Source organism: Poromitra crassiceps (assembly GCF_964638095.1).
Source record: "Poromitra crassiceps genome assembly, chromosome: 1".
NCBI classification, from domain to species: domain Eukaryota; kingdom Metazoa; phylum Chordata; class Actinopteri; order Beryciformes; family Melamphaidae; genus Poromitra; species Poromitra crassiceps.
This window is the reverse complement of record NC_139623.1, coordinates 12,879,552-12,893,910: the sequence shown is the minus strand read 5'-3', so window position 1 is coordinate 12,893,910 and position 14,359 is coordinate 12,879,552. Positions and strand designations below refer to the sequence as shown.

Sequence of the window (14,359 nt, the reverse complement as noted above, 5' to 3'; positions counted from 1 at the left end):
ACCCCGCCTAGTGGACTAAAATAGAACTGCCGAAATGTGTTCATTTTATCTTTGCCCCTGAAAGATTTGCATCAGATTTTGGGCAAATGTTAATTCTTCATGCCAGGTACTGTGTTTGATTATTTTGTATTTCACAAATTAACAGGAAACTACACAAAAGGTACACTTTTGAAAATATACTTTTATTTATTATAACCGTTATAGATCATGATCCTAACCAAAAGAATAAAACTGATCTTGCAGTTCCAAAGGAATCAGAAAAATGATAGAAAAATGCAACATTCACAATCAAATATGAAAAGAGCAGCCTATAAAAAATAAGTGGTACAGTGACAGACAGTCTGATTTACAAACGTAGCACTAAACAATCTTTTCCTTCCTTTATGAAAATACTATAGTTGTAATGGCAATGCTTCTCTTATAATGTACTTTCAGATGACTGTAAGTGATCCTGGCAGGAGTGAAGCTTAAAGTTGATCCAAAGTAGAAAAAAAAAAAAAAAAAAATCTTACTGAGAGATAAGTGGGATTTGGAGAGGAAAAGCTGTTCCTCGCCAGTGATTTTAGAGGTGACCTCTATTTTAAGAATGCCATTTCTCTGATTGGCCCACGGCCATCATGGTCAGCAGGTCATAAAGCTTTAAGAGAGAGGGCACTTTTTCTTCTTCTGACGGGATGCGTTGGTTGCCTTGGAGATGGCATCAACAAGTATTTTGGAGAGGCATTGTGATGGAGTTTGGGAAGAGGTGCGGCAACACCGGCGGACAGCTGGGGAGGAAGGCTTCCTCGCTGAACACTGGCTCTCTGACATTTTCACAAGCTGGTTTCACAGAGAGAACAAGATCAAACAAATGACAAGTAACATGAGAAAACCTGTCTTGTGGGTTTACAGCTCCCAAACGTTCATCACCTACAATATTCCCTTTAAATGTTCCCAGCCATAAATACATAATATACAATATAATTGTATAATTTTGTCTTCTATGCACAGAATAAAATGCATATTCTGCAATGCAGTTCTCTAGATTCTGTGCTGCCATTTTAATTGCTTTAAACTCACCTTCTCCATAATACATGAACTCTTCTGGTCTGCAGACAGAGGGCAGCACTGATTCACAAAGCTCTGGATAGGAAGGCCAGCACTGAACCTGAAAACACAATCGGCTTGTTATTTCTTGTTTCTGACTTTACAGTAAACAGACTCAGTGTTTCTCAGTGAACAACACTGTGCATGTGGGTGTCAGCATCGGTGAGTTCATTTTCTGCGTCAAGAGGAAGACAGAATTGATCATTAAAAAAAAAAGAATTCAAAGAGAAAGGAAACAAAAAAAAGTAGATAATTACTAGGAGGGAGTGAAGGAGACAGACAAAGAGGTGTGAGGAGAGATGGAGAGAAGTGTCCTCTCTTACTTCTTCTTGACGATCTTGTGAGTATCACAGATTTGGCTGAGGGAGGGGTCCTGAGGGGAGGCAGCAGGGGCAGCCGACAGGTCCACATGGTAACCTGGGTGAGGAGCACGGGTTTGGAAACAGTCGTATCGCTCTTGACCTTCAGCCTTCTCACAACATGTGAAGTTCATCCTCCCCCCCTTCTCCTCCCTGCAGAACCTGTCCATCTCCTCACGCCACTAATAAGCAGAGGGGAAAGGCAGAGAGAGATTTGTTTCCACATAACTTTTAGTCGTAGACTAGCACATGCTCGCTCTGATACAAGTGCAGTCAACAGCCACTTACTGTATTTTCACCTGACAGCAAGGAGTTTCACCGGCAGGATAGCATGTGTGGGAAGATCACGCTATTCCCCTCAGTTCCCCTCCCACCAAATAGGCTGACCGACCAGAGGAGGCACTAGTGCAATGACCAGGACACACACCCCTAATCCGGCTTCCCACCCGCAGACACGGGCACAGTTGTGTCTATACGGATGCCCCACCAAGCCGCCAGGGCCGGATTAACACAGTGTGATGCCCCAGGGTGACCCAGACTTGAAGTGCCCCCCCCCCCCTTACACACGTACGTAAAATGTGAAATTTACTATGGCGATAAATACCACAGATTTACATGACTGTATTGCTAAAGTAGAGCCTCAACACACACATATCAGACACAAGACACAATGTAGATGATGGGGACTAACATCACACATGAATACAATTGGGCTAATTTATTTTACAAGAGTCTGAGCTTTCCAGTCACACTCAATTCCTGCAATTCCATTTGTGTTTAGGGGTCCTATATGCAGAAAAATCCAGAATAGGCAAAAATAACACATTTATAATGCATGCGAAAAACTGATTTTTTTTGGAAGAATAAAATGGATTAGCATAAAGTGAGCATGTCTGTAAAGGGAGACTTGTGGATACCCATAGAACTCATTATCATTCTGTTACAACTTTCAACAGGGAGACGTTTTAAGACGGACCCGTTTCCAACACGCTAATCCAACTGGTTCACTTACTTGATGACATGGCTTGATTGAAGGTCTGTAGATAGGTCTTAGCAAGGTGTATGAGTGTGGAAGTACATGCTATTACATTATCAAAAATAAGGCTCGATGCATGCATCTAAAACATGATGTGGATTTCTTGAACGTTCCACAAAAAGCGACTTTAGTTCAAAACAAAATACTAAAGCGTTTGCTTGCGTGTTACTTGCGGTTGAAAAACATTATCTGTCTGGCGTCTCAAACCCAGCCAGTGTGTCAAATCAAATCAGTCTTGCTGTCGGACGCACTGTGATTGCATCATCACGCGCCCCAAACTAGGCGCCTTGTAGTTCTTTTACAAAACAAGCAAAATGGCTCCTACACATTCAGATATCTTGAGGTGACAGATCAAGGGACCCCTTTGAATATGGCCATGCCCGTTTTTCCCTTGCCAAAATTTTGTCTAACTTTGGAGTGGTATTTAACCCCCTTCATGATAACCTAGCAGGTCATGCTTGGTATCAATGGATGCATTAGGTCTTCTAGTTTCATACCATCTAGCTCTAGCTTTACAAATGAGCCCGCTACAGCCTCTGAAAGACAGTAAAAGTAGTGGCAGAATCATTTTGGCTGATGCCTCAAGGCAGCTGATGCCCCAGGGCACTCACCCTGCCCATATAGTTGCTAATCCGGGCTTGCAAGCCGGAGGTAACACGGGGGCTCAAATCTGCGACCCTCATGTTGGTAGGCAGGGAATCTACCGCTGCACGACCCGGACGGCCTCTTGATTCCACATTATTGTATTAAAAATGGTCAAACGGAGAAAGTATTGCATTAGCATTAGCCTATGCATCTCTTAACACATTGACTGCCAGACGTTTTTTTTTGCTGTAGGTAGCTTCTGCCAAGCCGTTTTTTGAGGATTATGGCTCATTTTATAAGAGCCGAGGATTCGTTTCAGCTTGGAGTTTGTGAACATACAATATCTCAAAAGTACTAATAGAATGTGTACTTTCTCTGTCTAAAAGAGTTAGTTTGTAGAGTTAGTAGTTATGTAAGCATTAGCAGTTGAATACAGCATGGTTTTAGCGTGAAAAAGAATATTCAGAGATAAACGGCTTTTTGTGAAATTGGATGGAACGGTCACTTTAACCATTCATTTTTGGCTCTCTCTCTCTCTCTCTCCCTCCCCCTCTCGCTCTCTCTCTCTCTCTCCCTCCCTCTCGCTCTCCCTCCCTCTCTCTCTCTCTCTCTCTCTCTCTCTCTCTCTCTCTCTCTCTCCCTCCCTCTCGAGTTGCTTCAACTCCGCCCTCCGTGGGCGGACAAGCTTGTCACCAGTCAGTGCTTTGCTGCTCTCCTGTGCCTGCATGTCTGGGCCGCTGTTTGAGGAAGTCGGGATGGACTCGCTCGTTTGGAGTTTTGGTTGAGAGAAGCTTTTGCGATTCTGGTCATATTTATGCTGCGTGTTTCAAAGTGTGTTCCTCCACCTGTAATCTATCACCCGATCATAGTAGATCGGCTGAATCTATTATGTAAATTTGCAATCCCGCATCGCCAGCAATCAGCGCGAAAAGGAGAATGGCTGGGCTGAGAATGGCTTGACAAGTTAAAAAAATTCTTTCCTTTCTCTAGCCAGGAGAGCACTGTTGCCACTTAGTGGGTCGGTGGAATGGGTTGTAAACGTTCGGTGGCTCCAATAATTATATAAGAGATGTAAAAGGCTTAGATGCACAACCCACCGTCAAAAAAAAAAAATCGATGCCAAAAACGTGTAAACACGTTGTTGGCAGGGAACAGCTGGATTCTGAAAACGTGTTCATACGTTGTTGGCAGTGAATGTGTTAATACCGAACATCTGACTTCATCTTTTTTCCAGTTGAGCAGGTTCCTGATGCTCAATATACTGTACCTTCCCATCAGCACAGGTGAAGACCTCCTGCTGCTTTTTGCAACACTGTTTGAATCCCCTTTCCACGCGATTAATGGTCTTCGATTGACGAGCCAGCCAGCCGTAGCCTTTGCGCGGCAGGCACTTGAGATCGTAGCGGGGGCGGAGCTTGCGGTTGCGGCAGAGTGAGTCGATGTCGGCTGCGGTGGGCCGTCCAGGAGGAAAGCTGATGTCGACGTTTTGGGGAGCAGATGGCTGTGGCTTCCTCTGCTTCTTTCCTCTGACGCTGCGTGCAGTCAACTCCATCCTGCAAGCACAAGACATGAGGTCAGAGTCAGACGCGTCAGTCATTTCACTTCTAGAGCACTTTGGAAATGGAGAATGAGTCTGGGTCTACCCTCCTCCACACCAGATGATCAATCTGTGTGTCTATTTCTTTTGGCTGAAGGCATGGCACTGGCTGCAGCATATTTTAAATTGTTAAAAACCAATTTCTGCTTGTGTCTTCTGCACACAAGTATAAATGTTAGAATATCATTTCTATCTGCTGTGAAAGTCTACTGAGTGGGCCTGAGAGGAACCAATTTACTCTGTTAGACCAATTGTTCATTTTTTTTATTGATTTATTTTAAATGTCAGAATTTTGCTAAGATTGATGTACCGTAAATAAGGTTAAAGAGCCCTTAAAGTCATGTTTTAAGATGTGTATAAAATACTCTACTTTGAATAATAATTTGTGTACGATGGTTTTTCCCACAAAAAAAGACCAATTATCTTGTTAAAATCCTTAAAATGACTTCCCCTCCTTCTCCCTCATTTAAAAATCCAAAGCAACCAATCATGGTTATCTAGAACATAACTAGCCAATCACAGCATACAACACGGGCTTTCAACACATTCTCACTAGTGATAAAGTGACGACAAGGGTTCCTGACCGATCTGCAGTATATGACAAGTTGGGAGTGAGAATGTGTTGGGGCTTTAACTGCTGAATACTGGACAGGGATTGGCTCCAAGATTCGTGATGTCACAAATCTTGTGACATCACGCTACTCTTGTTTCAACGCTTGTTGAAAACGGCATTTTCAGTGAGCTCAGAGAAATTTCCACTTTCAGCAGACGATTGTGGAAACAGCCTTCTAGTCAAAACTCTGTCAAACTCTACACAGACATCATTTTGCACAGTGAAGCTCAGACATCCAACTGTAGGAACAAGAAGAAAAATGGATTTTTGACTTTAGGGGGTCTTTAAAATTACGACATGTCAGCATCATTATTTTCATTAATGTTCTTTTTCTTCACTTTCCTCCATACCTCTGGCATGTGCTGGGGTCAAACAAGAAGTTGGAGGCAGAAGTCATTTCTGGCAGCGGCACCTCCTCTGTGGGCAGGTAGTCGGGGTTGGCAGCATCTCGCTGGAAGCAGTTCAGCCTGTCATTGCCACTCTTTTTGCAGCAGTGGTAAACACGGTCCTTCACGGACGTGTCTTGCTGACAGAAGGAGTCTACTGCCTGCATCCACTGCAGTAGACACAGGAAACGAATACAAACCGATTTGGTGTATCAATTATTGGGTGTTCCAATTAAACTCTTAACAGACAACAGTGGGAAATAAACAGGGTAAGAAAAAGGCGTTAACGTCAACGTAAAGCCTTTTTAACGGAAGAATTTTGTACACGTTTGTTTTTTGCCCTCAAACAGCCTCACAGACAGGAAATCATGCCAAGGCCTGTCTGTTATGTCTGTTTCACACTGTGGGCTTATCAAGTGGAAGCACCCGAGGCCCCCAGTTCTGTTCAAAGAATGTAAATACCATCATCGTTGCAATACGAAGACTGTTTCATGCAGTGTTTTATCTTTGGGCTGGTAAAAAAAAAAAGTACAAGTATGACAAATATGCTCAGCTAAGGAATGAAGCTGAAATGAATATAGTTACAAAGGTTTTGAAATTCACATGAAAGTCTGAGATAAACCTGTTTGTTTCTTCCTTAACATGAGGGATTAACTGGATAGTGTTGAATATGTTTAGCTATTTAACATGAAATTGTGATATTGTTACTGTATAAAATGTTGGAACAACAATATTTTTGCTGCATCGCTGCTCGAGAGTTCAAGCGTCTTGAGTGAGAAAATACTGGGGGGTAGGGCTGGGTATTGGTTCAAATTTCAAGAATCGATTTGATTCCGATTGACAAGGTTCCGAATCGATTAATCCCGATTCGATTCGATTCCGATTCGATTAATTTCAATATCGATTTGGTTAGCGATACTAAAACATGTTTTTTGAGCTGTAACCTGAATTACATGACTGTCCAGTTATGTAACACAGGCGTTCCCAACCTTTTTTGCACCAAGGACCGGTAGATACATGGGAAAAGAAAGTTGCGGACCGGTTGTCAATTTTAATGGTTTTAGTAACTTACACATATATTTACTCACCAGGTGGTGACAAAGGGTAAATAACAGACTTTTCATCTGTCAATAAAGACACTTTCACAATTATGCACAGCGATTTGATTTCAGCCTATATAATTTCTAAAAGTAGATATTAATGATCAAACATTTCCATTTATGTAGCCTACAGTATTTATGTTTTTGTTTCAACTACAAACATAAATAAACGTCAACTTGAAACTATGTTTCAACTACCACACACAGCCTATAACATTATAGCCTATGTTTATATATATAAAAAAAAAAAAAAAAGATCTCTGGACATATCGATATCAAAGGACTAAAATAAAAAATCGATTCAAAATCAGATAATTGATTTTTTTTTACCCAGCCCTACTGGGGGGTGGGGGGGGGGGGGGGGTGGAGAAACCCAAGCAGAAACACCGACAACAAAGAAAAACAAATTGAATGAAACAGAACCAGGTTTAAAAAAAGAGCATATAAATTACACAATCCACAAAACGAGCAATATGAAAGACAGAAGCCGTGACTCACCGCCTGTGTGGTACAGCACAGCATCTGTTCCTGTGTCCACGTCTGCAGCCCCTTGCAGCACACGCTAAACCAGGACTCAGCATTGTTGACAGCTTCCGCCCTGCGTTTCAGCTGGCCAAAACCTGACCCGGGGAAATAGGAGTCCGAGTAGCGAGGGCGGCGGTCGCCGTGGGCACAGATGGCCGGAAGGTTGGCATAGGTCGGCTGGCCGGGGGGGAACTGAACGGGATAGGGCCCAGACACTGGTCGACCTTAAGAGGGAAGGATGGGGAAGCTAAACATTTAGGAAGTGGGACAGTCACAGTTGGAGAGGGTGACTGAACACGGCACGTGACAATCAAAGCAAGAGAGGGGAAAAAGTATACACACGTCCTCTAGGTGTGAAATCTGTATCCATGGTGACATCAACACGGGACAGAGCTGGGTTGGCCGATCTGGAGCCCCCTGACAGAATATAGGCAGTATTATCAACCAGTACTTTGTTTTTTTATGTTTTTTTGTGTGGCATTTCTGCTTTATTCTAAGCTTCAGTAGAAAGAAGGCACACCCAGTGAAGTGCAGGCATGAGGCTTTTGTAACAATTCTACTTATAAAGAAATTTCAAGTCAGGGTGATGTAGCCGAAAACATTGGACAGGATATGGTGGCGTAAAGCATGAAAGTTAGGAGCCAGAGAGAGAGGGAGAATGCAAGAAAAGGCCATGGAAGAATTTGAAACAAACCTGTCATGATTATTTGGTATGAGTAGGGATGTTGATTATTTGGTAGGAGTAGGGATGTAACGATAACCGGTTTTAGTGATAACCGTGATAAAACTCCTGACGATAACCGTACCGTTTCAAATTTTCATTATCATTAAAACCGTGCTACCGTGATTACCATGTTACCATGACTACAGTGCTTTGAAAAACATGGTAAATACTGTCCATCATCAACCAAAGTTGGCAACCATCTCCCAGATGCAAACGCGCAGCCTTGGAGAAATTATTTCAGTGAGTGTATATCAGTCCTTTTTGGGTCTGAGTTTTGAATAACTTAGTGAAATGATTTCTGTGAGTGTATTAGTACTTTTTGAACATTTTCCGCACATTTTAACAAGCCGTGATAACACTGATGATAACCGTGATAATTTTGGTCACTATAATCGTGATATGAAATTTTCACATCGTTGCACTCTAGATATGAGTAGCCTACTGAACCAAAGGGAAAAACGAAATGAAATATTTAAAAACAGCACCATATGCCTCTCTCCCTCAGGGCTTTGGATGCAGCCTATACCTTTATGACTCACATGTTCAGCTTAATGTGAGTTACAGGCACAAATCTGAGCAGGTGCAGTGACAAATGTTTCAAGTTCACACATATGGTCGGCTATGTATTATTAAAGGTATACTATGGAACTATTTAATTTTTATCTTTATAGAAAAGTTTCCCCTCAAACACATCAATTTTAACCCACTAAATACTGTGGCAGTGTGTTTGTGGTCAGACGCTGCCCCCTGCCTGATTTAGGGGCTGTTTGTTTACATATTGTTTGGCTGTGCCGGGACGTATTTGGGCGGATACATTGTGTAGAGGTCCACGTGGGGGCTGTATAACGCCCAGCCAATAACGTCACTCACAGCGCAACAGCCAGCCAATAGGATTGCTAAGATGTTCTGAGAGGAATCTCTCAGCAGAGCAGAGTCAGTGCGGAGTAAAACCAGGAAATGGAGCTTCTTCCCAGATTGGGTTTTGAGCTCTTTGGACCTCATAATTCGATGGTCTGTAGGTATGTGTGTTCATCTGTGTTTTTATAACAAACCACTGTGAAACTATCAGAAAGTAACATTTAATCCCTGCGTTTTAAGGGTTTACCGGCACTCTCTCTCCACATAAACACAACCTCGTGTAACGGCGTTGTGTAGGTGGTACTTGCAGCAACCCATGTTAAGGGCTTGCCCAGGGGTGGATTCGAACTGCCGACCCTCGGCTTGGGAGACCGACATGTTAACCGCAACGCCAAGAGAGCTAGCTCCCTTGGCGGAGCTGATTAACATGCCTTTATACCTGGGGAGTGAGTTTAACCAATCCACTCGCTACCACTCGGGACTCACGAGGAATCCGCGCTGATTCAACTCGGTTACACTCGCTCGACCACATAAACACAGAACACACCAAAACAATCTCCCATTGCAGAAATACACAAAGGGCGCAGCGTCTCTCAACATAAACACACTGCCACACTATTATATGGGCCAGAAGTGATCGTTTTGAGGGGAAACTTTTGTATAAATTATATCATTTTTTTTTATGAAGTTGCATTATACCTTTAAACCAAACCAAATACAAAAGGTATGTTGGCAAACCCCACCTCTGGAACTGAGGAACTCTGTCAAGTCCACCTGTTTCTGCATAATATCAGGCTCTTCTTGCTGATTCATTTCTGAAAGATACAGGGATTTGTTCTTGTAAGGAATTATAAGGTTATTTTAAACCTATACACATGTTTAATAATAAGCTAATATTGGCCATAAAATTTGCCATTTTGGACAACTATGTATTTGTGTCAAAACAGGGGTCAAAATAAAAGATAATTAAGACAAATGTTACCAATGGGATCAAGGAGATCGGTCAAGTCCATCTCTTTCTGCATGAGATCAGGCTCTGGCTGATTCATCTCTGAAACACACACACACACACACATGGATTGTTTCCCCCCAATAATATGGTTAAAGAAAAAAAGTGTGACTTCACAAAGTAGCCTACAGTGTAGCAGACAGAGCAGCAGGTGAAACACAATCACATGCATACCTTGCAGGATTGTATCAATGTCAAAGGTTACTTCACGCTGCTCAATTATGGGCACATCTGGAAACGTGTACACACAAAAGAGAGAGGGGTAAGCAGGAGGAGAGACACGAACAAGTTATGAAACTCAAATTTTTTTAATTTACAAATTTTACAGGCAACTAATAATGCATGCAGAGTATTTTAGAATAGTGTCAGTAACGTTACGTCGCCACAAGTAGGCTAAACGAACAAATATGGAGCCTGGCCTTTCGCCAAACAACAATAACTTGTGTGCTACTTGCATGCAAACAATGATCATACGAAAATATATTAATACCCACCCTCGAATGCTGAACTCGCGAAAATCAAGACAAACGCACACGCACAGACGGGAGCCCAAGACCAGCCCATTTCAAACGTGGTGTTGATCGTGTCGGTGCCCGGTTTGTCTGTTCTCTGTTGTTCTGTCCGGGTGCTCGATCTGTCTGTCCTGTCCGTGCTGCCTGGTCCGTGCTCTCTCGGCTTTGGGTTCGTTCCGCTAACTCTCTGGCCCAGAGCCGCCCAGGAAAACACGCCTGCGGTCAAACGGCCATGGTAATTGGTCCAGCAGAGGCTGCCGTGCTGTCTGTCTGTGGGCGGGGGAGAGAGGCGTGTGAGTGAGTGAGCCCTGCAACCGGGCAGGGCAAAGCTTTTTTATGGTTGTTTTGTGATTTAAGGGTTGTGTGAGGCGGAGTGAGGAACAGAGGAGAGGAGGGAGAAAGTTTTCCACCATGAGTCACTATCCACTCAAATCTGGGCTGCCAGGGATAGCATCCTCTCACACAATTAACCTCATGGGTGTCTGCGCTGTGTGGACATGCATTTAATTTATTCTGCGTAGTAGGAGCATAATATATCGCAATGAGTAGGAGGCGGGCGGCGCAAGAAGCTGGCTCGGAGTACTCGAAGTAGGAGAGTAGGCTATTAATCACCCGAAATTAACTGACCCAAATTAAAGGAACACTCCGCCCATTTCCAACCAGCTTTGTATCATTAGAACATCAGTAGTATATCAGAAAACTGTAAACTGTTTTGAAGTCTGTCATTTAATTTGACAGTTATTGAGTGTTAAAGTGTGGACCAGTGACATCACTGGTCCACACTAACTCAAATTAATAACTCATTAACTCAAATCAACTCTCAATAACTGTCAAACTAGATGACGGTTTTGAAGTCATTCATCTAGTTTGACAGTTATTGAGAGTTGATTTGAGTTAACGAGTTATTAATTTGAGTTAGTGTGGACCAGTGATGTCACTGGTCATAATAATTAACTATTTATATAGCACTTTTCTCAGATTTATTTACAAAGTGCTTTATAAGTCAAAATGACAAATTTAATTTCTAACCTATTAAATATATCTGTGAACATTATTGTGTTTGTAATGGTTGGGGTGCTTACGATTTCCACATGTAAAATTCCATGTAGGCTACAACACATAATAAATATGAAGAACTATTCAACTAAACAAGCTTTGTTACACTAATTAAATGGTCTTCAAAGTGGGGTCCTTGAAGGGGAACCAGGCCCAGGTGCATCCAATCAGCCTAATGACCCCAGGCTCCTACAAGACAGGACCAGGAGAGCGGGGGTCATCACAAAAGCTAATATATTATCAGATGGAGGACCTTGGGACAAAATCTGATCAAATGGGTCCTTGGTGTAATGTAATTATTTATGTCAGTTTTTAGGGGGCCCTTGATATGAAAAAGTTTGAGAACTACTGGACTAAATGACTAAAGAGAGGCCCACTGAAATGACACTTTTATGTCAGATTAGCTTGAGCATTGAGTCTGTTCAGAATGAATAAAGTTGGTTTGGGCCCCAGATGAGCTCATGTGCAGACAGTCACAGTTGTGAACCAGAAAATGCATCTCAACATCTCCTGAAAATCACTCCTGGAGCCTTTTACAGCTTCCTGCTTTGATGTCGGTCCCACAGTATGATGATGATGATGATGACGATGGTTATTATCAGTGCTGTGGTGTGTGCAGGAGGATGGAACTGTGTATTGGTGTGGCATCACAGATTACAGCCAAGACTGTCTGCGTAGAGAAAAATGCAGTGGATTTTCACTACAGCAAAGTGATCTAAATACAAGGAGACTGGGGTACCTGTGACTACAGAAATTCATTTGTACTTTTTTCTCTAACCAAAAGAAGAAACTAAGTATAAGAAATTGCCTCTTCTGGAAATGGATGTATCCAGGGACGCCCTGTAGGAAAACTTAACAACAGCTGAAAATGTGTTTTGTATTCCTCATTACCATGACTACTTGGCTTAAGCAACGCGCCACAGATTTGTGTGTTGTTATTTGTTCAACATGAGCAAGGTCTGAACGGCCTCTGGTAATCCTAATGTAATCCCACACTGTGAGAGTGAGCCCACGGTTTCTTGGACTTCCACGGAAAGCTCTTTACTGTCTATGGGAAATCCTCAAGGATTTTGCTGTAAAAGGCAGACTGTGACCTCTACACAACCCCCCCCCCCCCCCCTTCATCTTGGCCTCCCTCAGCTCTGCCTCCTCTGCTCCCTCTCACCCCCACTCCAGGCACTCCTCCATAACAGAGTGCAGACTATAGAACAGTCCTCACTGCCAGACTGGTGCTTTGTGTCAGATTAGACTGGGGCTCAATGCATTTCGCTGGTCTGTTGTTTATTGCATGGATTAACCAAGTCTTCTACTGTTCTGCCCACAGCGCTTTCCCATCATATACCCGCAGCAGGTAGTAGAGGTATTAGGATCAAAGTTTATGGTTGTTGGTGGTGGTTCCTCTCTGGGGGGAAAACTGTACAGAAATGTGTTTGTCCTGGGAGAGACAAGACATTCCCTCAAAGCAGGTCAGAGAGCACAGCACAGGAGGGCAAACAAACTGCAGAGTGTCCCCGCTCTCATTCTCCTTCACTGGGAGAGGACACCTACAGTTTGTAGCAGAAGTATCAGGACAGTGGATTGCAAATAGTTCTTCCTTGCTGTGAAGCCATGTCAGCATGAGGTGAAAGTACGGAACGACTGATTGTGGGTTTAAAACGTATAAAAAAAAGTTAGCATTCCGTAAATACTAGAACAAATAAATTAATCTAAATCATGAGAGTTCATTTTGGTCACCGACCGCTCAAGGCTCATACAGTACATAATCACTGTGTGATGTGTATGACCCAAGAATATAGACATCTTCCTAGATAACCCGTCAAGCAGAAAATGCAATTTGATGATAGCCTATCTCAATGCTTGTCTAGAAGATAGTTGTAGGACAGACTGTGACCAACAGTACAGTACTCTTCCTGACAGACTAAAACAACATTATTTTAATATCCCAGAACTTATACTCACATGAAACCTGTGCCTGCCTGAACTGACACCTTTCTAAACCAAACTTGAACACGCAAGCAAAATATACAAATAATCTATAGTCTGTCGGGAACTTTTGAGTCATAGCCATTTATATATATAAACTAGGCATCGAGCGCGTAGCTCGGACTCGCCTGCCCTATTGGCGCGCACAGGTGTGTGTGTGCATGTGTTGCTCACTACATGTTATTGCATCAGTGATGTCACAATGCCTCCTTGTGTGTGCCCCATTATGATATCACTGATGACATCATCAGTGTGTCTGCCCCCCTATGACATCACTGATTAGTGTTGTCACAATGCCTCCTTGTGTGTGTGTGTGTGTGTGTGTGTGTGTGTGTGTGTGTGTGTGTGTGTGTGTGTGTATGTGTTGTTTCAGGAAGGTATTTTTCTGGTACAAGGCATAAGTTATCAGAAGGTTAGTTTAGTCAATCTCTACTCTGCCTTCCCGGCGCGTCCCATGGAATGGTGAAGTTAAAATAGAGTGAGACAATTTGTTACAATTTATCTGACATTTATTTCTGAGAATTAATTGACAACAGACATTGAATATAAAAATCATGAGATAATGGTGACGTTCATTTTAGAGAATTGATCCAATAGAGGGTATGCATGTGATGTCACAGAGGCAGAAGTCACTGTGGGGTCACGCCCACTGAGTCTCAGTAAGACTGAGCTTGAATGCAGTAATAACTGACACCTGCTGCTCAGGGAGGAACTTGACACTCATTTTGACACTCATTCCCGATTGAGGGGGCGTGTTCCAGTGGGTGTGCATACCCTCTACATTTCAGAGAATCTGGGGGTTTTCTAAGGAACACTGCAAGGAAAAAGGAAGTTTTGACAACACAGACAGGAGGGTTTCAGATATACATTTTGACTCAACTTTGCTATGGAAACGGATGTTTTCGTCTGGAGACTGTAAAAACAGGGAAC

The 14,359-nt window shown here is 42.8% G+C and overlaps 1 protein-coding gene across 2 annotated transcripts; it reads right to left on the bottom strand.

The window, feature by feature from the left end:
- Nucleotides 1-161: 161 nt before the first annotated feature.
- Nucleotides 162-10,669, bottom strand: ecm1b (extracellular matrix protein 1b). 2 transcript variants are annotated; one of them, XM_083639329.1, is made up of 11 exons: nt 10,373-10,669; nt 10,053-10,109; nt 9,852-9,920; nt 9,613-9,684; nt 7,630-7,704; nt 7,261-7,511; nt 5,627-5,832; nt 4,334-4,619; nt 1,410-1,627; nt 1,060-1,147; nt 162-819 (listed from the first exon to the last, which is right to left on the bottom strand). In XM_083639329.1, the coding sequence occupies exons 1-11, from the start codon at nt 10,440-10,442 to the stop codon at nt 640-642; spliced, it is 1,572 nt and encodes a 523-aa protein (XP_083495455.1). In that variant the 5' UTR covers nt 10,443-10,669; the 3' UTR covers nt 162-639. The 2 variants fall into 2 exon arrangements, with proteins under 2 accessions (XP_083495455.1, XP_083495456.1); XM_083639330.1 differs by lacking the exon at nt 7,630-7,704.
- Between the last annotated feature and the right edge of the window lie 3,690 nt (nt 10,670-14,359).